At 36.9% G+C, this 27,539-nt stretch overlaps 1 protein-coding gene across 2 annotated transcripts in view; it reads right to left on the bottom strand.

Annotated features, from left to right (window-relative positions):
* Window positions 1-27,539, bottom strand: part of PARD3B (par-3 family cell polarity regulator beta) — a 946,787-nt gene that overhangs the window by 492,613 nt on the left and 426,635 nt on the right. The window contains exon 4 of one of the 2 annotated variants that reach the window (XM_019726886.2): window positions 14,089-14,198. In XM_019726886.2, the coding sequence (XP_019582445.2) occupies window positions 14,089-14,198 (110 nt within the window). Of the gene's footprint in view, window positions 1-14,008; window positions 14,199-27,539 lie in introns of those variants that run through there. The other variant, XM_074340795.1, reaches the window with a different exon arrangement.

Below are 27,539 nucleotides of genomic sequence, written 5' to 3'. Positions count from 1 at the left end.
ACATGGTCAAATGGTTTTCGACAAGGGTACCAAGACCATTTCATGTGGATACGACAGACTATTCAACAAATGGTTCTGGAAAACCTAGATGGTCAGAAAATATAAAGTTTGACCTTTACCTAATACCATATACAAAAATTAAGTGAAAATGAATCAAAGACCTAAACATCATAGCTGAAACTCTAGAATTCTTAGAAGAAAGCACAAACCAAAAGCTTCACAGCATTGGAGACGGCAGTGATTTCTTGGATGACATGAAAGACACAAACAACAAGAAAGTAGGCAAACTAGACTTCACAAAAATGAAAAACTTTTGTGCATCACAGGACACCATCAATAACGAGAAAAGGCAACCTATATATAGAGAGAAAATATTTGCAAATCATCTATCTGATAAGAAACCTATATCCAGAATATATAGTGAAATCCTAAAAGTCCACAGCAACAAACCTAACAACCCACATCAAAAATGGGCAAAAAGTTGAATAGATACTTCTCGAAGGAAGATATATGAATGGCTACTAGGGACATGAAAAGATGCTCAACATCACTAATCATTAGGGAAACGCAAATCAAGACCGCAAGTTGCCACTTCCTACCCATAAGGATAGCTACTATCAAAAAATCAGAAAATAACAACTGTTGGAGAGAAAGCAGAGAGATTGAAACCCTGTGCACTGCTGGTAGGAATGTAAAATGGTACAACCACTGTGGAAAACCATATAGTGAGGCCTCAGAAATTTTAAAATATAATAATTATATGATCCAGCAATTCCACTTCTGGGTATATAACCCCCAAATAGACAGCAGGGTCTAAGAAAGGTATTTGTACATCTATATCCACAGCAGCATGATTCACAATAGCTAAAAATTGAAGGTAATGCAAGTGTCTGTCAACAGATGAATGGGTAAGCAAAATTTGGTATACACATACAATGGAATATCATTCAGTAATAAAAGGAAGGGAGTGATACAACATGGATGGACCTTGAAGATATTATTCTTAGTGAAATAAGCCAGTAATAAAAAGATACTTATACGAGATACCTAGAGGAGTCAAAAATCATAGAGACAGAAAGTAAAATGGTAGTTGCCAGGGGCTGGGAGAAGGGGGGTATGGAGATATTGTTTAATAGGTGTAAAGTATTAGTTTTGCAAGATGAAAAGAGTCCTCTAGATGGATGGTGTGATAGCTGCACAATAATATGACTTTGCTTAGTACCATTTAACTGTATACTTGAAAACGGTTAAGATGGTAAATATTATATTATACCACGATAAAAAAAAAAGAGAAAAGAAAAACATACCAAGAAATTTAAAATTTATCCTGGATGCATGGGAAATGGTGAGACATTTCAAAACAGGAGAGTGACGTGGTCAAATTTTATAAATATATTCAGATATAATATTTATAGGTATATAATCATTTTATTCATGAAACAATAAAGAATTATCATATACTTATAAAACCTTTATTTTATGCCTCTTTTTTATCTTTCGATTTTCATAGAACTGAGTGTCAAATATGCTTATTTAAAAATTAAAATTAAGAAAGCATGGGTCATTGACACAGTAATTGATATTAGAAGTAGAAAAAAATGGACTGATACAATTTCTTTAAGCAAGTCCACCAATTCTGACTTCTGATGCTTAAGAATCTACGACATCCACCCCTGGGTATCTATCCAAAGAAATCCAAAATACTAATTCGAAAAAATGTTTGCACCCCTGTTTATGGCAGCGTTATTCACAATAGCCAAGATATGGAAACAACCAAAATGGCCATCGACAGATGACTGGAAAAAGAAACTGTGGTATATTGATATTATACAATGGAGTATTACTTGGCCATAAAGAAGAATGAAATATTACCAATTGCAACAATATGGATGGACCTAGAGAATATTATGCTAAGTGAAATAAGTCAGACGGAGAAAGACAAATACCATATGGTATGTGGTATTCCACTTCTATGTGGAATCTGAAAAACAGAATAAATGAACAACCAAAACAGAAATAGACTCAGAGATATAGGGGGGAAAAAACAACAACGGAGGGTTGCTAAGTGGGAGGGGGTGGTGATGGGGGAGAAGGGAAAAGGTTTAGGAAGTACAAATTAGTAATCACAATATAGCCACGGGGATATGAAATACAGTTTGGGAAATAGAACTAGTAATGTTGTAAAGATTTTATAGGGTGTCAGATGGGCACGTATCTTATTAGAGAGACCACTTCATGGACGGTGTAGATTTCTGTCCACTGCACTGTACACCTGAAGCTGAATAATATTGAATGTCAAATATATATATATATATATATATATATATATATATATATATATATATATAGTCACAGGATGTGGAGTACAGCATAGGGAATAGAGTCAATGGAATTGTAACAGATATATATAATATCAGAGGGGTAGTAGATTGGGGGAGGGGGATTATCACTTTTTGAGGGGTATAAATGTCTAACTATTACATTGTTTTGTACACCTGAAACAAACAAAGAATCTGTGACATCATTTAAAGGGGTGTGTGTGAAAAAATCCTTTATGATTTTTGCTACAGATGCCACTTACCCATTCTCTGCTTGAAAGGTAGGCAATTTTGTAGTGAAAATACGTTGAAAAGTCAGTTGGTAAACATCAGGGCTATGTTAATCTGAAAATCGACAGTCAGATGCAAGTTAAAAGAGGTTTTCTAAAAGTAGCGATGTTTTTACTGTTTGAAGTCTGTCAAAAGGCTGTGGATTCTCCAGTGCTTCACACCAGCAACTTCAAACCTAACTCACTCCAGATGTCCCTATGATTATCTAATCAGACATCAAAAGCTGTATAGTGACAAGCTCACATGCTGCTTACCAGGACGCTATATGTTTCCACAGCGTAAAACGCACACAGTAGCTACTTTTAAATTGGGTTTCATCTAAATTAGATTTCTAGTTTATAGTAAAGAACTATTAAGAAAGCAATCACCCCTCCTGAGAAAGAGGAAAAGTTTTTTAAATGTTTGTACAGTGTTGTTCTATGACTACATTTTGAAAGGAAAAACCAAAATGAAACTTACACTTCAGAAGAGTGTATGGTGTGAGGAGGGGAAAAAAAATCCCCCATCAAAGGATATTTCTAAGAATCACACCATGCTCAAAGAAAAGGAAAAGTTTTTCTTTTCCTCTCAGTACGGATTGTCCTGCTTCTTCTCCAGGTGTACGCTCATGAATCCTTTCCTTCCTGTCATCAATCCTTAGTAAATGCCCATAACATGGAAGAAAGTTACATATAGAAGATCAGAACACAGAAGACAAGGTCCATATCCTTGAACTTCACATTAAAGTAATATGATCTACTTGAAGGTTAATCTTCAAATCTAAGTAGTGCTCATCCTCTAAAGAGGATGAGTGTGCAAACGTATGTATATTTTTATGTTGCTGCCTTTATGTGTCTGCATATTTGGATATATATATCCAAACAGAGTTCAATATAACTGAACTATATACATATAGTTACTTTGAACAATAAAAATAAATTTGGGTGCTTTGGATATAACTATAACCTCATTCTATGAACACATAAATATGGAGACATTACAATAAAATTTAAAGTTGAATTCAGGCTGCCAGTCAAGTTGGCAGTGTAGGTAAATGATATGCTCACCTACCAGACTACATCAAAATTAGAACTAAACTACAGAACAACCATCATTGAGAACTGCCTGAAATCTAGCTGAACCAAAATCCTGTAACTAAGGACATACAGAAGAAGCCACCGCAAGACTGGTAGGAGGGGCAGAGACACGAAACTGGCAGGTCCCACACCCACATGTGGTGGTTAAAAACCAGAAGGTCCACTATGAGTCGCGAGGGGTCCCAGCCCCACACAAGGATCCCCAGCCAAGGGTTCCACTGGCAGGGAGAAAAGTCGCCATAAATTCTTGTTGTGAAAACCAGCGGAGATTGTGGCTGAGTGAAATGGAGGGCTGCTGGAGTCCCAGGCATTCCTCTTAAACATCCCGCACAAAGACTTACTCACTGACGGACTCCCATGCTCTGAACTTTAGCTCTGGGGCAGCGGCTCAAAATGCGCCAGAGACATACAAAGAGAAACTGAAATATCTGGCTTCAGGACGATAGCTGGAGAGGAAGCTTATCTCAGACAGAAGTGCCAGAAGAAGCCACTGTTCCTTTGTTGAGCCCGCCCCTCACCCAGTCTGCATGCACAAGCAGGCTCCATATCTGAGTGTCCATCAACCTGGCTAACAACATGCATCCTGCCGTGGTGATTCTCTGAGGCCTCACTCCACCTAATTTGTTGGCCCATCCAAGCTGCTTCCAGTGGCTTTTCCATACAAGTAGTCTATCTTGCTCATGTTGTGAAGTTTCCTAAAATCTCTCAAAGGTTCACAAGAAGAAGCTGGCCTCAGCATGTACCTTTTGCTACATAGCTCCAAGCCTAGCATTAGTGGTAGCTGGCCTCAGTTTGGAGCTTAGCGTCTCCCAGGCACCTCCAAGCCCAGCAAAAGTGGCAGCCATCTGGAGATCATTTTGTAGCTCATACCAAGTAGCTTGTGCAGGGCACAAGCAGCGGCTGAACTTGGCCTGCAACAAAGCTCCTCCCAAGAGGTCCCTGAACCAACATACATGGTGGCCAGCTTTAGACCATACAAGAGGATCACCCAATCACCTCCATAAACAACACACCCAAAGGGCAGACTCAGCAGGCATCAGAGCCCCACCAAAGGGAATCTGCACCACAGGGTCAACCCTTGTACAACAGCTCCTACATTGTAGTCACGGCCAGTCCTTACGACCAGTCACCAGTCAACCAATCCCTCCCACTGCCATACTAACAGCAATCGAGGCTTAAATACAATGGGAGGATACACAGAACCCACACAAGGGACACATCTGGAACACCTGGCTCAGGTGACCAGGCAGATGGCGCTGCTGGGCCCCACAGGGCACCTACTACATATGGCCACTCTACCAAGACCTGGAGACATAGCAACCCTACCCACTACATAGAAACAAACACAGGGAGACAGCCACAATGAAGAGACAAACAAACATATCCAAAATGGACGAACAGAACAAAGCTCCAGAAAAAGAACTAAACAAAATGGAGAAAAGCAATCTACCAGATGCAGAGTTCAAAACACTGATTATAAGGATGCTCAATGATCTCAGAGAGAACTTCAACAAAGAGATAGAAAACATAAAAATGGAGACAGAAAACATAAATAAGAACCAGGCAGAAATGAAGAATATAACAACTGAAATGAATACATTAGAGGGAATCAACAGTAGATTAGATGAAGCAGAGGACAAACTCGGCGATATAGAAAATAAGAGCAAAAAGAAAAAAAGCATCCAAAACAAATGAGACTAGTTGAAGGGGCCTCTGGGACATAATCAAGTGTATCAACGTTCACATCAACAGGGTACCAGAAGGAAAAAGAGACAGCAAGGAATTGAAGAAATAATGATGGAAACCTTCCCTAAGCTGGTGAAGGAAACAGACATACAACCCAGGAAGTGCAGAGAGTCCCAAATAAGATGACTCCAAAGCGACCCATGACAAGACACACCATGCTGAAAATGCCAAAGGTTAAGGACAAAGAAAGAATCTTAAAGCAGCAAGAGAAAAGCAGTTAGTTACCTACAAGGGAGCTCCCATAAGACTGCCAGCTGATTTCTCAATGGAAATTTTGCGGGGCCAGAAGGGATTGGCACAAAATATTCAAAGTGATGAAAAGCAAGGACCTACAGCCAGATTACTCTACCTAGCCAAGCTATCATTTAGAATCAAAAGACAGATAAAGAGCTTCCCAGACAAGAAAAAGCTAAAGGAGTTCATCACCACCAAACCGGTATTATAAGGAATCTTGAGGGACTCTTTAAAAAAATAAATAAATAAATAAATAAAAAATATGAATAAAATGGTAAGAACTACATATCTATCAACACATGAAAAGGAAATGAATTAAATGCTGCAAACAAAAAACATAGGGTTGCTGAACAGATAAGGAAACAAGACCTTTACGTATGTTGCCTACAAGAGACTTACCTTCAGGTCGAAAGACACACACAGTCTGAAGGTAAAGGGATAGCAAAGGATATTTCATGAAAATGGAAACAAACAAAAAAACCATGGTAGCAATAAATACCCATACTTGACAAAATAAACTCTGAAACAAAGGTAACAACAAGAGACAAAGAAGGACCCAGCAATTTCACTTTTGGGTATTTATCCGAAGAAACCCAAAACACTAACTCAAAAAGACATATGCATACATATGTTCACTGCGGCATTATTCACAACAGCCAAGATTTGGAAGCAACCTAAATATCCATTAATAGACGAATGGATAAAGAAGAAGTGGTACATATATGTAATGGGCTATTACTCAGCCATAAATAAGAATGAAATCTTGCTATCTGCAACGGCACGGACAGACCTTGAGGGTATTGTGCTGAGCACAAGTAAATCAGACGAGAAAGACAAACACCATATGATTTCAATTATATGAGGAATCTAAAGAACAAAATAAACAAATGGAATAGAAACAAATTCATAGATACAGAGAACATTTTGATGGTTGCCAGTTTGGCTGGGTGAAAACGAGGAAGGGATTAAGAAGTACAAATTGGTAGTTACAAAATAGTCATGGGAATGCAAAGTAAAGCATAAGGAATGTAGTCAGTAATATAGTAATGACTATGTATGGGGTCACATGGGTACTAGGCTAATCAGGGGGATCACTTCATAAGTTATATAAATGTCAAATCACTACGTTGTACACCTGAAACTAATATAATATTGAATGTCAGCTGTAATGATAAAATACATTTTTTAAAAATTTAGTTCCGATATATAAAAAGAAGTTTAATTCACACAACCAAGTTAATAATTCACATCTGGAACCCTGAAGCTGCTACTTTGGATGTTTGAGTCCCTAACAAAAACAGGAGTTCGTATAAGATTTCTGTCTGTTATTTCTTTTTAGTTACACAAAATTTCTGAGGAAATCATCCACAATTTAAATAATTTTCTCAGGGTCACGGAGATATTGATGCAATCAGGATACAGGATCTTGACCTTCAGAATATAGCTACTATAAACATCATCTTTACCAAATTTCAAACAGCACTGTCAAATTACATCTGTCCATACTGCTAACATGATACATTTATGAGTGTTCTGCTAAAAAACTCCTTGTAAACATACCAGGATTTTTACTTTTATTTTCTTCCACATCACTTGACAAATTTTTTTTAAAGAAAATAGAATATGAGGAAAATTTAGAAGGGGAAACCTTTAGATGTGACAGGTATAAGAAAGGTATCTGGTCCACAAACTTCCAGCCTACTCAAGGATTTTAAAAATTCTTTGAACACAGTTATTAGAAAATTACGAAGCTGTGACTGCCAACATTACCGTACTAGCCTTTTGAATCTAGAACTCATAGTTTTGTTGACCAAGTAGAACTCAGATAATTGACTCCACTGCATGTATATTAATTTCTACTCTGTGTTCGTATATCAGGGGCGCTAACAAAATTAAGTCTTACAGTGGTTTATTACTAGAATTATCATGGTTTGTTCTCCTCCTCTATTTTTTATTCTTTCTCAGAATAAATTTCTATGATGGTCATTGATAGAACTGTAAGAAGATGAAATGGATCTCACAATTGAAATTGCTGACCTCAGCCACCAACCAGCATTTTAATTCCAACTGGAGAATTTGTGTTTAAACATTCCTCTCCCTTTGACAACACAGGTAATATTGTCCTAAAGCAGAGAATCCTAAACTAAAGCTACTTAGGGAATAAAACAGTATGCTAAACAGGTTATTTCACAATTTTTACATTCTAATTCATACACACACATATAATACACATACATACAAATATATATGCCTTAACCAAATGAGTTAAAAGTTGTTGAATTAAATTTATTTTACCTATCCCAGAAGTAAAAGTTTTAATCGTCTAGTCATACACTTATGTGTCAGGCACTGTGCTTGGGGGCTTGAATACAAAAAATGAATATATTGGCTCACACCTCTGAGGAGTTCAGTCTTCTAACAGACATGCAAACAGGTGGTTATATTTGAGTGAGGCAAGAACTAATAAAGATACTGCACACGGCAATTCCCTTTAGAGGTTTATGAGGCTGAGCAGAATGCAGACTACAGGCACTAATTTTGCTTGTTAAAAAATGTATTATTTGATCATTTGATAGTCGCTTGCAGATTGCTAGGGTTGCTTAACTGCTTTCGATCTGGTCTTCATAACTATGTTGTAAGTTTCTTGAGGACAGGGACCATGTCTTATGCTTCCCAGATGGCACAAAGCAGAGGTCTCGGACATCGAAAAGATCAATTTATTTTGACATAAAAGCAAAACCCATTCAATTTTCTTTACGTGCAGATCAATTTAAACAGCAAAAGACGACATGTCACGGTTACCTTTTTCATTTCTGAAACTGACCTCTGCATAATGAACTTTGTTTTAGAGTTTCAGTTCTGGACTAGACTTAAGAATGATGCGGGAGCACACGCGTAAGCAGGGGTCACATTTCCAAGGTTCCTTGATTAGTCATGGTACAGATATTCAGACAAGCTGAATTTGATTCACTGACTTCTGCAAGGTTTGGTGAAAATCTCTGTTGCAGAATAAATTGGGCTTCTGGACTTTCCCCATCTAAACTCACATCTTAGAAATATAACTGCTTCAGAAATCAAGCTGCCTAAAATTGCCAAACTAAGTAAACGTTTAGCTCCCTGAAATACTGGATGGTAGCTTTATCTCTTAAAAACAAAGCCATATGAAAACCATCATTGCAATGTGTCTCCAAGCTCTGGTCTTATCAGCACACAGCGTGAACAGCTGGAGTTACAAACACCAGGACTATTATTAAATCACTGTGTCAGGAAGGGGGAGGAAAAAAAAGAAAAACCTTTTGTAGGCATCAGTATCTCTAAATAATGCAATTATACATTACATGCTATTCCCCCCACCCTTTGCTCTTCAGTACCCTTCTCTCGGTGATGGAAGACAATGGATAGAGCCTCCCTTCCAATTTACATCAGTGTCTACAATGACTGTTTTGTTCCAGTGTTTCTACAGCTACTTAATTGCGTATGTAATGGATAGAAATATATGATTTGGTTATTCAGAATTTTTGTGAAGTTTCTAGTTGGATTTTAACAGTCAGCAACCCACAACCAAAGCCCTCTGACAGCTCAGTAGCAATGCGATGATTTTAATCCTAAAAGCCAACCAATTTAAATTTCCCTGTAATAGCTTGATGATTTCTTTTATAGATTTAAAAATGCTTAAACCAGGAGCAACATTGACCATAATTTCAATATATGTGACATACAAAAAGGAAAATTTCTCAAATCAATTATATGCAAGGCACAAAGAGAATGCTTCTATTCACTGGAAATATTTTTTGTCACTCGAAGCTATCTACCACTTTTTGCTGATAAAATACCAAAAACTCCAAAGAACCAACATTGTGTTTTCACTCTCCATCTCCATTGAACAGGACTACTGAAAACACATACGAATATGTCTCCCCATGGCTTACCACAACCAGTCTGTGCCCTTTACCCAATCTTACTATTGCGAAGAACTACGTTGCTACTGACTAAAGTGTTCTTTTTGGCCCCTCAATGCAGCAATTCAAAAACTTCTACTCATTTAACATCCTGAATTTATATACTATGTTATGTGTTGGATAAGAAAGATGATGTAACAAAATAACTAATTATTTATTTTCATTTTTTATAGGGGTTTTATTTTTTAAATTTTTTCCCAATTACTGTTGACGTTCAATATTGTTTACATTAGTTTCAGGTGTACATCATAATGGTTAGACAATTGTATAATTAATGAAGTGATCCCACCCCTACCCAAATGAGTTTAGTACCTACCTGGCATTAATAGTTATTACAATATTGTTGATTATATTCCTTATGCTGTACTTCACATCCCTGTGACTATTTTGTAACTGCCATTTTGTACTTCTTAATTCTCTCACCTTTTTCATCCAGTCCCCTCACCCCCTTCCATCTGCTGACCATCAGTTTGTTCTCTGTATTCTACAAGTCTGTTTCTGTTTTGTTTATTTTGTTCTTTAGATTCCACACGTAAGTGAAATCATATGGTATTTGTCTTTCTCTGCCTGACTTATGTCACTCAGCATAACACCCTGTAGGTCCATCCATGTTTTTACAAATGGTAAGGTTGTACTCTTTTTTATGGCTGCGTAATATTCCATTGTGTATATGTACCACATCTTCTTTATTATTTAATACATATTTGGGGGGGTGGCAATTTCCACATTACTTCTTAATCTCTATCATTTATCATATTCTGAGAATTGGTTGCTTCCCCACATTATTTCATTCAAAACCTCAAAACAAATAGTTCTTGATCTTTTGTTTTCCTTTTAAAACTTGATAACAGTGATAGAGTCTCCTTCATGAAACACACACACACACACATACACACACACACACACACACACACACTCCATGCTATGGCATCAAACTTCAGATTTAACAGACCCAGTGAAGCCCATCCACGGACTTCCAATCTAGCAACCTCAAAGGCTTCCATGGTATTTATTTATTTAGAACTAAAACGCATACATTATAGACTTGGACTTTTAAAAGACCAACCAGTATTTTCTTAATTTATTTTGGTGATGCAAGACCAGTAAAGGTTTCAGAACAAACAAAACCATTTACTATCTGAGAACAACCACAGCATTATAAATTTCAGGAATCCACTTTTTAATTTACTCACCCTGCAGGATCTTTTTGCTTTAGGGGTTAAATGTGAAACTATAAACAGTCATTAAAACACAAAACAACCATGGTAGTTAACCGGATATTAAGAAAAAAATATCACATCTGTTTTAGAGTTCTCTTCCATCCGCAAATTCAGGAACATCAATTTCAAGAACCTGGTTTTATGGCATGCCCTTAAGCCAAGAACACCAGGTTACAATCAAGGCAAGGAAGGTAAGAGGCCCCATAAGCTGACTCTCACCACAATATCTTGCCCCTAGGATTGTCTTTCTTTAATTCAAAAGCAGCCAGTAGAATTAGATTTTCTACTGCTTTGAAAGAAAGAGAGTCATTACTATTTGCACATTAATAACTATGTTATTCTGATTAACTGGATAGGTTTATGAAAAGGGGAAGAAAGGAAACACATTTTCATGCTGTTTATCTGGTGATACTCTAAGTAACAATGAGATGGTGGCTTTCATTATACACAGAATTTGAGGCTTGCAGAGAATCTGATTTTTCTAGTTTAAATCCTTGTTTAAAACTCTAACTTGTCTGAGGGTATACATCTTAAATAACCAATTTGTAATAACTTAGCCAGCCAGAAAACAACTGCAACTTTTCAAAAACACGTATCTCTGGGCTTCAAAGAAAACTCTTCCCTCTGTAGTAAGTCTAATGAAGTGCAACTAAAAATAACAGTCATCAACTGTGGTTTTAAAGGCAATATTTCAACATAATCAAATGTGTCAAATATTCATCCTTACAGCTTCTTACGCTGTGAGTTATAAGTAAGTTTCATTTCTTGGGAATGATTGAACATAACCCACTTGGGGCTCTGCCATCTGTGAATTACTTACATGTGAACACTCTGTTTAAGAGATGGAAATTTTGATTGTTGTTTTTTTTCCTTGGATATTGAAATGAAATGCAATTGAAGAGAGCTTTTTAAGCGATTATTTTTCATATTAGTTGCTACATGGCTACATTATCACACACACACCCATATTCATCATCACTTATTAAATCATGGGAATCAAGCGTGGTACAGATGAAGTGGTGGAGGAAGCATCAAGCATCAATGGTGGAAAAGAATCTGCCGTCTCCAGTTCTGCACTCCCTGGGCTCAGGCCCTTTCCACAAAGAAACTGCACTGCAGCGTGCTCTGATGTAAGAATTGTGGTTAGGTTCTGAAAGCTTCCTTGAAAGGCTGCTCCTCTTATCACGGAGCAAAAAGTAAAAGTGACTATAGGGCTATACGTAGGGTGCCACATAATTTATCATCCACACATGGACATCTCTGAGAGTTAGTGGAGACACTATTAATAATTATGGCCACACAACAGGCCTGGACTAGGACGGCCCCAGGCAAACCTAATCATACTGCTGCCCCAGAGATGATGTGCGACTCAGATAACTTCTCCCTAGGGTCTCAAACCATTTCATTAATGCTATATCCAGTTTTAGTTCTGTCTAGAGCTGCTCTGTCCAATAGAAACAGAACGTGATCCCCAGATGTAATTTGAAATTTTCTAGTAGAAACAGTTTGAAAAAAACATAAAAAGAAGCAGGTGAAAATAATTTTAATAATGTATTTTAGTCAACCCCATTTGCCAAACATAGTATCATTTCAACATATAGTGAATATGAAAATTACTAATGAGCTATTTCACCTTACTTTTTTTTTGTATTTTAATCTTTGAATTCTAGTGTGCACAGTATACTTAGAATACATTCTTAGTGCTCAATAGCCACATGCAGCCAATGGCTGTGATATTGGGCACTGCAGTTCTAAATAGTCCCTAAGTTTAGATATGCAGGGATAAATGAATAGAACTGTAACACACACACATAGACAGACACACACACACACACACACACACACACACACACACACACACACACCATACCACATACTGGTTCTGTTTATACTAATTACAGTTGAACACATACCACATACATACGATTTTTATCAAAGTAATTTTCCATTAAATATGTTTCCCTAAAGGATGTTGAGTCAGAAGTATTACATCTAAAATATTTGCAGGATATTTACTTCCTTGTTTACAGAAAAAAGCCAAAATATTGCCACGAACCTATTAGCGATTACCCAATGATTTGATATAGTGGCTCCTACCTCATATATATTGGCACTGGTTCTTGATAAGAATATTGTATACCAAACTGGTAAAATCCATTTCACTCATTCAGCAACCTTATGTGCCTATAAAACACTGCCTTTTTCTTAAGGCGCTGTAGACAGATATAATGGGGAAGAACCCTCTTTTAGGAAACTTTTGAATGGTTACATTATTGAAGATGACCAATTTTAATGATACAGTCATTAACCAAAAACTAACTCTCAGGCCCTTTCAAAGGACGAACCGCAATTACAACTCTGCAGAGCAACTCAGAATTTAGCAGAAAGATCCCACAGTTCCATATGGGAGGACAGTATCTCCTTAGGAAACCATTCTCCATTTCACCTATCCATTATAAGTACAGCAGTGATAAGCATAGCTGTTTATAAGCATTTTTGGTATGTAATCTTATTTTTATTTAATTCGATGCTGAGTTCTAGAAACCCACTCCTGGCATCACCAGCCATGATATCGGTATCTTGAGACTGGATCACCATTCACCATGTTATGACTTCACTAAGCACCTCATTGACACACTGCAAACACATAAATCTGTATCAAATATAGAAATTACATCCTCAGGCATTATGAAGCAAGAGGATGAAGGGATGCAACAATACAGAGCACAGACTTTGGAGACGAACCATCTGGATTAAATTCTTGGCTTTGCCACTTACTAGTTGTGACCTTAGACAAATTACTGAAACTTCCTCTGCCTCAATTTCATTATCAGTAAAATAGAGACAAAAATGTGTTCTTCCTTTCATGTGGAAGTTTAGTAAAGCACTTAAAACAGTGCTAGACACATCATCAGTGCTATATTCATAAAAGCTATCATGATAACTATATACTAGTAATAGCTCATACTAGCTATTATAACTATATCATATATATACAGATATATACATATATATGTATATATCTGTATGTGTATATATGTATATGTATATATATGTATATATGTGTATACATATATATATATATATATATGTATACACATATATACATATATATACATATACATATATATATCCTATTGAAAGATCTCTAATTATCAACTTACTTAAGACTGCAAAGTCCCAGTTAGGCTATGGGTAAGGCACTTTGATCTTTCATTAGAAATGCGAACGGCAGGATACATACTGGAATAACAGGTTTCAGACTCTGCCCACTGGGGTGTGAAGCGCTTGGCTGGGCATCAGCAGGTGGGCCTGGTGCTGGGTCACTGCTTCTCCTCACCAGTAGTGGAGTGCCTGTCGGACAAAACAAGAGGTGAGAGGTCAAGAGAACCCTGGGGGGAAGAGAGTGCATGGTACAATGCAATTTAATTAAAAAGCTTTACAATGTGCTTTTATGTAAAAACATTCTATTTCTCAAGGATGCTTGTAAATTAATCCATTTAATGACCTTTTGTCATTTATTTATAGTATGACACACGGACACCAAATCTTTCAACTCTCATCTTTTTCCACTTGCATTTCAAAACAAGTCATTTTACTTAACCAAAAACTGTTAGGTAATGCCAACGTTGACAGTGTGCAATCTAAAATTGATCTAGAGAATATATTTGAGTATTAAAAAGAATGATTATCCGGCAGACAAGTGAAGAGGTTCACCCAGTCTGTGCAATTTGCTATTCAGTAGAACTAGAAGTGTAGTTATTACTGCTATTTGGCTCTTTCCAAAACTTTGAATAATGATATATACTGAAATAAATTATTTGCTGGGGTTATAGCTTTAATGTACACAAAGAGATTGGTTCCATTCTTTTTCTTTACTCCTAAAGTAGATAAAACTGATAAAGAAAATAAGTTAGTTCTACTAAAAATATATCCTGATTTATTTTTAATTTAATGAAAGCTTCCACTATTAAATATTTGAGTCAGTTATTAAATTCTGAAAAAAAGATCATACTATTAGAAAGTTCAAATGAAATTCAACCTTAGCAGAGCTAGCAGCCTAACTACTGTTCCTGCAATTAGGCCTAAAATAATTTGTTTCATACAAAATTGGCCACTCTAGAGAAAACTCTCAAAAAATCTGTTTGTGGCTTAAAAATTGGTCTCATATAAAAATTAACTTTTTATTTGTGTGCTTTTTGGGGGGAAAAATAGAAAATAATAGAAATGCAATTCCCCATTAATCAATATTCTGAAACTAATTCCCCAACTCTTTCAAGCTATTGCAGTTTAAAAGACTATTTTCCATAACTCGTTTTATACAGTGCAATTATAAAAAGTAAATCCATTTGAAGGTATTTACAAATCTGATTTTTCTATGTGTTCCAACATTCTTATTCTCTGTATAAAACAGAATTGCTAATACTTTCATCCTTGTTCAGATAGAAGATTTTTTAAAAAATAATAATTTATTTTATGAGAAGAAATTAACATGCTACTTAGGATGAAACACTATGCCAAAAGGTATTATAAATTCCAAGTTCACATTCGATTATTTATTTTTTATTAATAGATATTTCACTACATTGTTCCCCTCTTTCATTTCCATCTAACAAAATTTCTAAAGCAAGGGACACAGCCATTGTATTGTTGGCAACTGTTTCCAAATGAAACATTTAAAAACAAGAGGAGTAGAAGCAATACAGAGGACCATAAGTTTTTAAGACAATAGAGTCCATGCCCTACACAACTGATTTTTCCCTCCTTCCAGTGATCTAACACTGTTTCTCAGGTGAAGCTCCTGAATTACCATGTATATGAAGCAAATGAGTGAGTCGAAATGTGATATCCTCAGAAACAATCTACCGTCTTTAAAATTAAAAATAAAATGGGGCAAACTCCATAAAACTCTGGTTTGTTTCCAAGCATTGAACACTGACAGGTACACTGCACATCAAAAATCTCAAACTGGAGAAAACAAATAAATAAAACAAACCAACAAAAAAGCAAGTAAAGCCAGCATGGTACACCAAGGTAAAAAAATAAATTGATTTAGAGGCACAGAAACATAAATTTGAGTGAATGACAATTGTAGTTACATTGTTTTTCAGATGAGTCATATACATATATACGAATATATACAGAATATGTATATGTGCGCATGTGCATGCATGTGTAAGACCCCATTATTTTTCTTGGGTAATCAACATATTTTTCTTAAGTTATCCATGCTAGATAGTTTTCCTTTAACTTTAAGGAGGACATGACTATTAGTCGTCATTTACTGTCAATTTCTGCTGTTTTAAAAACAAAGTGTTCAATTATTTAAGACATAGCTTTATAACAACATGTATTTGGGCCTCTGTATTCAAATCAATCTGCCATAGTATTATAGTGCATCTCCCCGAAGAAGACAGTTCAGTTTTGTACCAGTGTACCAACTATTTGAAACATTAACAAAAGACAATCTTCAAGATGGCCCAATCTTTCTTAAACACTCTCAACTCTTCCGGAATAAGTTTTGTTCTTCTCTCCTTTGTCTGTATTCCACACTCCAGTGTCTCCTGTTGAGTCGCCTTCTAAGACAGTCTTCCTTTGGCTGTCTTAATGTGTTAATAACACATACAAGTCATTTCATATTGGAATTAATAATGAGCATCTTTAAATATGAACTGCTATCTCAGAGAGTTTTAAACAACCCTTCCTTTGGCAATTTGAAATGTATTTAACAGAATTGTACAACTGAAACCTATGTAACTTTACTAACCATTGTCAACCCAACAAACTTTAATTAGAAAAAAATAATTTTTAAATTGCGAAAACCCCATTTGAAGGTGACTGTCAGGAACAGACTGAGTTCCTGATTTAAAGACAATCTTAAAGACAAAGAAAGATACGCGTATGTCTTAGTACATAACAGAAGGCAAGTAATTAGCAGTACTGAAGGTGATTTGGGCAAATCCTTGGCTGTGTATAATAGAGAAAAGGCACACCTCACATGGAAGCTTCACTCAAATGAGAGGGCAATAACTAACTGGTTTTATAGAACCTCCCTGAGGGCCGGGAGAAGCAAACAAAACAACCTCTGCCTTGAAGGAGCTCATAACCTAACAGTAAGCTCAGACCAGTAACACTTAGGACTGTCATGTGTCAGTACAGTGGCGAGGACCATGGGTTTGGGGGTCAAACAGACCGAGCTTTGCCTTTCCTGGTTCTGTGACATTGAACTGCTCAGTGACACAGTCTTCCCATATAAACCTGGTGATAACAATATACCACAGAATTGATGGGAGACTAATAAAACAAGGCATGCATGGGACATGGCACCATCTGGTATGCAATTTTCACACAGGAAATCTCCCTTATTCCAATAAAGAGGAGGTACCGGGACTTGCTACTGTGAACAGTGTTATCTCATCTGCTCAAAAAGCTGAACTTCTGAAAGTCAAGTTAATTTTCACGGAATAATAATGTAAATTAAAATAGTAGAACACGATTCTGTGCTTAACCAGGTGCAGCCTTACTATGGAAATCAAAGCTTTTAAGAAAAAAAAGAAATAATGGTGAGGGAAGGGAGTTCAAAAATGCAACAACAATAACAACAATAAAACAACAACAACAAAAACAGGCTATTCATTGATATTTTTCAACTAATTGAGAAAAGACTCTTATTATTAGATTTCAGAGGCAAGAGCCCTTAGTTCAGCTCAAGAGAATAGCTGTATTCCTTGGAAACAGTATAAAAGCAACTGGCTGTAAAGTCCAAATAAAATAAGAAATATTATGCATTTTAAAACATAAAGTCTTATACAAACAACTGCATTAAATTTTTCCACACAGTTAAATATTTGAGGCCTCATGATACATCAGAAACTACACAAGAGGTCCATGATATTAAGATGATTACTCATGGTGTTTACTCTAGGTTACCTTTTAAAGGAGATGTGGGGACACAGAACATTTTCGTACACAGGAAGGTAGTAGGTACATGTGCAGTGTGCCCAGGGGGGATGTGTGGATTAACGAGTCCATACCAATGAACACACACTGTAGAGTGAATCAAGTCCCATTAATTTATCCGGATGCCTAGAAACTTAATGGAAGCCAAAGAGACTGCCACAGAGAAGCAGTGTCCCTCTAAGCAGAAGAGTTCACAATCAGATATGCAGCTGCTGGTGACTCTGTCCTTGCAGGATATGGTCTTGCCACATCAGGAAAGCCAGGTTCTACTGAAACACTACCTATGTGTATTCTGGGCTCGTGTGATACTCAGGAAAAACATACTCACATTCTCACTGTTTTTCCCTCTAAGGAGGTGACGAGGCTCCTCAGGTTTTCCCAGGCTTTGAGCCAACTAGCACTGGACTCAGTTCCCAGATGTCTACAAATGATGGCACATCTTCCAGTTCTCAAGCAATCATCATTTTAATGACAGTAAAACTAGAATTAATAGAGGTACAGTTATTTGCCCAGTGTCCCCTACAAGCGTAACTGTGGGAGCCCAGAGGATGGTCACCTAATCTATTTTGGAGAAAGTAATTTCAAAAGAGGCAGCAACCATAATAGTTATAAGGTTCAAATTGGTGTATCAATGAATCACATACAATATAAAGGCCAACGCAAATTTAAGTTATCTATATAGCTATAAGTTTTTTTTGTCTGTTTGCTACAAAACCAATCTCTCTCTCTCTCTCTCTCTCTCTCTCTCTCTCTCTCTCTCTCACACACACACACATACACACGCACGTACGCACACCCATGGACGGATGATTTCTACATTTAGAGGATGTGCTGGGGATACAGTTGTCTTAAATGACAGGTGATGTGTTATACATAAAGTTCAGTTTTGTGGTTTTACTCGATGTCTTAGAAAGATAGACAGTTATAGAGACTGAACCCAAAGTCCCGAAGAATCATCGATGTGATGCTGCAGTGGGCAGAGAAAACACACAATGGCTTTAAACATGACTCCCCTATAATACATCAGAAAGGCACATGTTCTAAGTTGCCTGGTAAGTAAGAGCAGGGATTTACTTAAAGATGGTTAATGATTATTCTGAGAAAAATCAGAAGGCCAACTTTTCATCAATATTGGTACTATTTCATTCTACGGTGACTGATACCTGGACAGCTCTAGGAGGTCCCAGTTCACTTGCTGACAGAGCATTCTGTCAGCTGTAAGAGGTCTCAAGCACAGAAAATCAACAGGAAGGGAGTGAATAGGGACCCAGCAGTCACAGGCAGAAATGCAATAATAAGCCAGAGAACAACATGGGAATATTTAGCAATGACTATACATACAAAGCAAATGAGAAGGGGCATGAAACAAAAACCTAAAACCATTCTTATATTTCTGGCTTGAGGAAAAGTGACCAACAAATAAGTTTTAGCAACTGCTATGATTTGTTTTAGGGAAAAAAAAAAGAAAGAAAGAAAAAAGAAAACACAAATCTTGGCTTTAGCCCACTGAGGGTTAGAACATTTCGCTTTAATCTAAGATGCTTTGATACACATGAGAAATCAGACACTAGGTCTTCAACTGGGCAGTTATAGAGATGAGACTGAATTGCATACTGGAAATCATCGTGGCTTCCAGAATGAGCGAGTAGAGACAAACATGAGGTAAACAAAGGAAAAGAAAAGAGGAAGAATCAGTAGAGGTCTGGCAACAGCATCACATGAAAATAATGAGGAAACCAGGATTCTACCCTCTCACAGAATCTTCAGGGGAAAGAAGGGTACGCAGGATGACAAGTGGGCAACAAAGCCACAGACGGGAGCCTAGAGAAAAGGTGGGGTGGGAGGATGGAGAAAGGAAGGTGGAGTTAACATGATAAACTGTTTATAAACAAAGAGGAGTAAAACCTGGTCTTTTTAGACTTTCATTTTTCCTTTGCTCTGAGGGATTACTTCTGTGCTACTGAATTATCAAATCACTAAAACAGACTGAAGAAAGAAAACACATTCTCCTTCCATTGCTACTGACACTGCTGCTTAGGATAACAAGATAAATATGAACAGGGGAAAACATCCGATTGAAATACATCTACATTTGTAAATATTTAACTCTGATGATGAAAATGAACTGCAAATGGTTAAAAATTTTATAACTTAAAAAAAGATGAATAGGAAAAGATATATGTTACCAGATAATCAATATTCATAGTATATCAGTAATATTAACAGCATGAATAAGCTGCATTTTGGTTTCATATAGTACATTTCCCTTAACAGACTCTGTAACTAGTCAGCACCAAGAAGAAAGCTTTTAATTGCCTCGTACTTCAACACTTGTTGAAGGAATTTGACATTAATTGAATGAATATGACACTAAAATAGAGATACGTCTTCCAGAGTTATGGTGCACAGACACTGGGGGTCAGGAAATCTGCCTTCTTCAGGCAGCTTTGGTAGCATGTGACCTCCAGGAAGCTGCTGCCTCTGAACCCAAGCTCCCCTCCTCAGCTATGTAAGCATGTTGGGTAAGCTACACCAAAGTCCCCTTCCAGATTCATAAGGAGATAGTTCTTTGATTGATATAGCCAATAAGGAAATTGAAGTCCAGAGAAATTAAGTCCTTAAGTCTTGTGGATTGATTTCTATTCCAGTTGTATTCACTTGACACTTTTCTACTGCGGGGTTGCACTCTCTCTGTGGGTGGGTGCATGGAAGGAAGGGGAATGGTATCTCTTTAAGGCAGTAGCAATTCTTTTCATCTAAAGAGGTCAGCAGAAACGAGGATTTGGATAGAAGGATACAGATAAAACTAAGGGTGGAAACTGAGTAGTTAAAAAGCAAACATTAACCCAGAGTCACATGGACATATCTGGCAAGATACTTCCCTCTGGACTCAAGGCCTCTCCACTGGAGTGCATGGTCTCACTTAGGCATGATGTAGATGTTGTGACAGTATCCTCTTTCTATTAATCCTATCAATACCAAAATAAAGAGAAGAGTGAAAGTGGTACATCAACTAGATTTTCTTTTTTGTGTGTGGATTTTATGGGTATCAGATAGGGCTTTTCAAATGATGCCTAACAAACTCCACTGCACTGAAATCTGGAGACTCATAAAAAATGGTACTGATATCAATAGTGGCACAATTTATGGCAAAGCACCGAGAAGAGATCACTTTCACTGCAGGAGTGCCTGGCCAGGTTTGGTGGCTGGCGGTGATGAATGCAACAGCTGTGACAATGCTTTCAAACACCATGATGAAGAAACCACATGAGAGAGACCAAGTCAAATTTTAGCAGAATTTTATCTGTCCAAATACTTCAGTCTTAAATATCACTCCATTAGGAAAGTGACTCCCAGTATTGCCATAAAAGGAGCAAAGAAGTTCAAGTTGACTAACAGTATTATTTTTCTTTCATTTTGTTTGGCAAGAATCATGACTGTTCTAAACACGATGGGACAAATGCAAGTAATTCACAGAACAGTCATTAGCTACACAATAGATATGAATAAGCATATACATAATACAATATCTTTTAGTATTTGTGAAGCTGCTTAATTTGGAATGATACTGCTATACAAGTGAGGGGGGTTTTAACTGACTTTTATGAGGAATTGTACTTTTCTCTAAAGATGGTTATGCCTTCAACTTGAAGTACATCGTTGCCACATTCCTGAGGGTACATGTTTTTTCTTCTACTGAACTTCTCAGTTGGGTAAACTGACTTTAAATAGCATGAGTAAATTGGCATCATGAAATCGTTTGAACAATATGAAAAATTCTAGATGTGCACATATCAACTGGAAAAGCGCAAAAACTTTTCTTCCTGTATGTGTTTCAGCAATGCTGATGAAAGAAATTCAGAAGTGGTCATTTTAGGTTAGAGTCAAATTCAAAAGATTTAAAAACAAAACAAAACAAAAAAGAACCCAACAAATTGTAGAGGAGTGAAGTTACTGGTCTTTGAAAGGCATGCATTCTGAAAAAGGAACAAAACATTAGCAAACAGATATAAAGACACCTGAATTAATAAAGCCAGATAAAGGCTCCTGAATCCTAGAGGAAAGAATCTGGCAGGTGCATATCAATGTCCAATTTCTTGTTCTGGTATCCAAGGACTGCCTGGTTCCTCCAATCTACCTCTTACATTATATTTTGTACTGTATTCTTTGCACATGCCAAACAGGACCACCTGCCAATGCCTAAAAATGCCCTGCAGACTCTGACCTCAGCATGCATGCTAGTGCTATCCTCTCTGTTATTCTCTCACACTGCAATCAGTTGTAATTCTTTAAGTCATAAACAATCTCTACTTCTCAGAATAACCACACACAGATTTGCTATGGAGCTAATGAAGCACAACGTAAGGGCCCCTCATTTTCACAGGCCCCTTACAAGGTCCCAGGAAGAATCTGAGCAACGTGATCTCAGGCTTGTATGATTTTGTTAACTTTACATAAGTAAAATAGTTTAATTGCAATAGATTAATACCATCTCTTTCAAATCTAACGTCCCCTCTAATCACTCTCTCCTTCCTGTTGGGTGAACCGAGAGTGGCCAAGAGCATTTCTGGGATCCAGTTAAGGGAAAACTGAGTTCAGATCTATTTCCTTTGAATGTAGCGGACTGTCTCTGTGTGGTTCACAGACACTGCTACGCATAGTTAATGCCAGTTGTCCTAGCGAAGAATATAGATATATCCCCATTACCCACTGTGTTGGTTCACCCAGCTGCATGATACAGGAACAGAGCCAGGTGACATAATAAAATGATGGTGCTCTTTTTGCACCCAGAAATAGAAGGCTGTGGTTACTGAAAAGTAAACAAGATTTGAAATAAAAGCCCAAAGCTGGTCTATAGAAAATTCTTTTACTCACCCAATGTATAAAACTATGCAATTCATTATTCAGATAATTCAGTTCTGACTAACACCTTGACAACTGGGAAGTTCTCTCCTACATAAAATGTAATTGAAAATGCAACATAGAATTAAAATTCCTATGCTGGAAAGACACAAACCTGTAGCATTTTCACAGATTACAGGTATGTATGTGTGACGTTCCATGTTTATACACCCCAGATATTATTTAAACAACAAAAACATTTTGATTAACCATGCTAGAGCAAAGATTGAATTATCCATTTATTCAATGTATAAATACTGATATTACACATGAAGAGGTTATTAAAGAACATGTGGTCCAAAATTGTAGGAAAAAAGGTAATCATTATTTTCAAGTATTAATAATATATAACCAATTAATAGTTCATTAATAAAATATTGTTTTTCATATTTTTGACATCTCTGGCATATTAGCTTTATTAAATGTATAAATTATTGTTTTTTCTCATTCTAAATAAGCATTGATTTTTATGTTGTTGTTTTTTAAATTTAAAATGTATGCTCCTTTTCCTATCTCCCCAGATTTCGTACATTGGGAGCCCCATAAAATGTGGATCTGCTTTTCTACCTTTTCTAGGGTATGTCACATCTTTTTCTTGTATCCTCTGAATTTGCTCATTTAACACTCTATTGTCTGTCTTCTAGGTATTATGGATACATCAGCACAGACCACACAAAGGTCCGGATCTTGTAGAGCTTGCAGACAGCTGGAGGAAGACAGATAATAAACAAGTACACAAACAATGTGGGCATTTAAGATAGGGATAGGGCAAGTTCTTAAACAGGGATAAGAGTGAGAAAGAGATGTGGGAAAGGAGTAAGGTGGGGCGACATTACATTGTAAGCTCTTTGACAGCGAGCAACTCGTCCTAGTCAATCACTTAGGATCCCTAGCAGAGTGGGTATTTAACAGACGCATGCTGAATTGAACTAAGCAGAGCTAGAGAAACAAAGATCAACCTCTAAGTTCAGAAATCTTTAGAATCGGAAGTGTCCGAGACAAGGACAATTTTTTTTTTCATGAAAGATGTCTATGCCCCCAATATGTAATGAATTGCTACTGTCAGGTTTGTTTCCCTTCACCTAACACTTTCTTCAGCATCAACATTTATTTTAAAACAAACACTATTCACACTAATGCAGCATATGTTATCACCCTTGAGACTTAATGATAAATGAGCATAAAAGTGACATCAACATCAGTGTTAAAGAATTCCAGTAGAAGCTCTGAAATAGTGACTACAGTCTTGTCAATTACTGCGGTTTATGAAGGAATCCATTGCCTGGTCAGTTGATCTTTCAGTTTTCTATAGTTTACAGTCTTGACAACCTAGATATTTATGAGGTTAATCTATATTCATAAGATTTATGGCAACCCATGGAAATAACTGGATGGATAATAGTTGAATTTACTTGAAAAGATTCTTCAGGAGAGCTGACTTATAAACAGAATTTTGAAATGCAGAAGATATAAGAATTGACAAATTGGTACAAAATGATGACTAAGCTATTTATAGTAGGCAGACGGGCACATGGTTTTAGAGGCTACAGATGGATATCCATGCGTGGATACTGGTGAGATTTGCTCAGCCAGAAATTAGGCATGAACCAACTGATGAGAGGAGAAAGTGCTTGAGGAGACTAAGGAAATCTGGTTAGAAGAACATTACTAGAAGGTATTGAAATGGGAGAGTTTTAATATAATCTAATTCAAATAGCAGTAAGGTCACCAAAGAGGGACAATCTATAGCATTTTTTTTTCAAGTATTGAGGTTGAGGTACTGGTTAAAATACACTTTGCAAAGACATTTGTAGCTTAAGAATATATGAAAAATGTTGACTAAAAGAATAAGTGGAGATATCCCAATGGTTTCTTTAGTAATCCCCTTATAAAAACCATAAAGGGAATTCTATATGTGTCCAGTCAAAGGGGTTTGGACTTGGGAGGATTGTTTGATTCAGCATGGAGCTTATACGGGATGATTCATTGGACAGTGATTTTGGTCTGTACCAAGGATTTATGAAACCTTTGTTTTTGTCCTAGATTTTTGGCCACTGCTACCATTGCATTGAGAACACTCTCTGAAAGAATACTTCACTAGCTTGTTGCAAGATGAGAATGGGAGAAATCACCAATGCCTTCAGGCCCTTCAGCTACAGTTGCAAACAATTACTGACAACATCAAAGTACTAAATTCAAATCACCAAGTCCTTCATGATAGATGAGAAACATCCACAAGTCAATTTAAGGCATCCTGGGCACAAATCTGTATGATTTATCAGCTGCATTTGAAACCTTTGATCATTACATTTTATTGGACCGTTCAAAGTCCCTGGCAGGACTGGAAGAAGTGATGCATTATGCAGCCACTGTTATCTGGTAGGAACACTAAAAAGATGGTTTTATGCCAATGCCTGTGTGTCCCAAATGTTGTCTTCTGTGTAGTAGCAAAGGATCCTAGTGCCTCTCAGGCCAGCACTTCTGATGTGGAAAAGATAGTTTCCACTTAACAGTAGTTAAAATTCTAAACTAGAGTCAATCAACTGAGGCTCAAGCCAGAAAACACAGAAACTGGGTTTCCCTGGCAGGAAACATGTCTAATGAAAGTGACAGAGGAAAATCTGACTCTGTCCTGTCAGATTTTTCCAACATTTGTAACTGTGCCTTGAGACCTCATTTGTTGACCCATAGCTGGTCCTGGAGTCCAGGGATCAGCGTTGACCTCGGGCACCTTTATCTTACGCATCTGGTAGGCAGGAGTCATATTCTATCCATGATGTGGAACTGGCTCCAGCTGTCCAAGCCTTTGTGACCTCATTAGATAACTGAAATCTAATCCACCTGAAAGTATCCTGAAGACCACCCGGGTGTTTCATATGGCTGCTGTCTTGCTACTAAATAGGTCCATTACACAAGCTGGAGCACATTACACCAGCCACTAATTCACCTGGTGGCATCGTTAGGCAATGAGCCACAGATCATTACTGACTTTTCTGTGTAACTCCTCGTGGCAGATCCAATGTGCATCAAAATCCAAAGGCCACAGGTACAACACTAGATTGTGTTTCTATGATTTTTTAAGAGAAGAGGCAAACTGCCCTTGCTAACGCATTAAAGCTCTGGCTTTCAAAGGAAAAGACATTTGGACACAGAGGGCCTGCTCATGCTAAATATGGGGGATATAGAGTTCAGCTTAAATTTAAAATGATTTCAACAAATGGATATTTGAGAGTCACATGAATGACTGAGTTTCACTCAACTTAAATAAAATAAGCCAACAACTGGAAATCCATGACTATTTTAAGGGAAAGAATAAACTTCTATCACTATTTTCCCCATGGGTCCTAGGAGTAAACAAAATTATACCAGAAAAAGAGATGTTTATTAAATTGAAAGTGATACCTGTTTTATCTAGCTTATATCACAAGCCCATTATACCCAGAAGTGCTGTATTATACTAGGTTAGTTTTTATTATAACTGAATACCATGAGTAGACAATATTGATAAGAAGTGACAGAATTGCAAATTAAATCAAAATCTACCAAAATTAGAGGGAATCTGATAACACAATTTAAAACCAACCACCTATGAAAAATACTAACTTGCAGGGGCTGAAAAGAGGCCAGTATCTAAATCAGCCAGTATTTGAACTTGTCAAATGGTTCCTGAGGCAAGCCTTCTTTAATTTGAGATGAAGGATCTTAATCTCATCTTCAGGTCTTCTCAGGGCAAGCAAACCAACATACAGGGCTGTTTTTCAAAAAGACTGACAGAAAAAGGAGGAATTGCCCTTATAAGTTATAAATGAAAGTTCAGATGCTATCACAACTGTCTTTGTACTAAGCTTATCTAGGCCATTTCATACTATGTTATCTATCTAGATTGGAAAAAACACATGCACACACACACAGAGTTGCTTCTATAGATGACATATTTGGGCCTCAAAATGAAATAGGTTGAATGCTCAGATATGTAGTGACATTTAGTCATTTAATGTGTCCCTTCCATGTATACACAGCTACCTTGGATGTGTGATGGGTATCTTTCTAGTTTGTGTCAGACTTTGATTGTGTTCTTCAAGTTCATCCAATATTTTCACAAAAGACTTGTGATATTCCTTGTCCATAGCCCCTGGTCATTTTCAAAACTGGCTTTTGAAAATAGCCTTAGAAGAAAAAAAAAAAAAAAAAAGCAGCCTGGAATTACATGCCACAATATAAAGACTTATTACCCAATAAATGTGGAATTCTTAGCAAAGCATATAAGAACACTTTTTAGCAGAGTGAGAAAACACACTCTCACTTTGGATGAGAGGAGCAGCAAAATCACATTAGAAAGGGTCAGACAAATGAAGACGAGATGAATCTGTGGCCATGAAAGAACCTACCACAGCTCAGCTTCCACTCCTGTATACTAATTTCATAAGCCCTTATGTTTAAAAATACAGAATTCATAAACGCTTATGTTTAGAATGGATTTTGTTTCCTATCTAAAACAAACATATGGTATCAAACAGTCTTTTAATGCTCAGATTTAAATTAGTCTTAAGAGATAAAAAGACAGAAATAGTTCTGCTATTTGAGCATGTTTGACGACGGCGATATTTATATAAATATATTGGCAGAGGAAATGTTAAATTCCCTGTATCTATGTGGGCCCACGGTTTCATGTTAGAAGAAACACATTTACCTAAAACATTTGCAATGTTGTATGTGAACATGGACTGAATGATGAGGAGACCTACTGCCAACAACTTTTTAGCAGACAATTTAATTCTAACTTAACAAGGCACCCCCTGACCCCCCCGACGTCCCCCCCAGTACACAACCTAA

This window comes from Rhinolophus sinicus, linkage group LG01, assembly GCF_036562045.2.
Source record: "Rhinolophus sinicus isolate RSC01 linkage group LG01, ASM3656204v1, whole genome shotgun sequence".
NCBI lineage: Eukaryota > Metazoa > Chordata > Mammalia > Chiroptera > Rhinolophidae > Rhinolophus > Rhinolophus sinicus.
The sequence above is the reverse complement of the archived record's forward strand: the minus strand, read 5'-3'. Positions and strand labels throughout refer to the sequence as shown.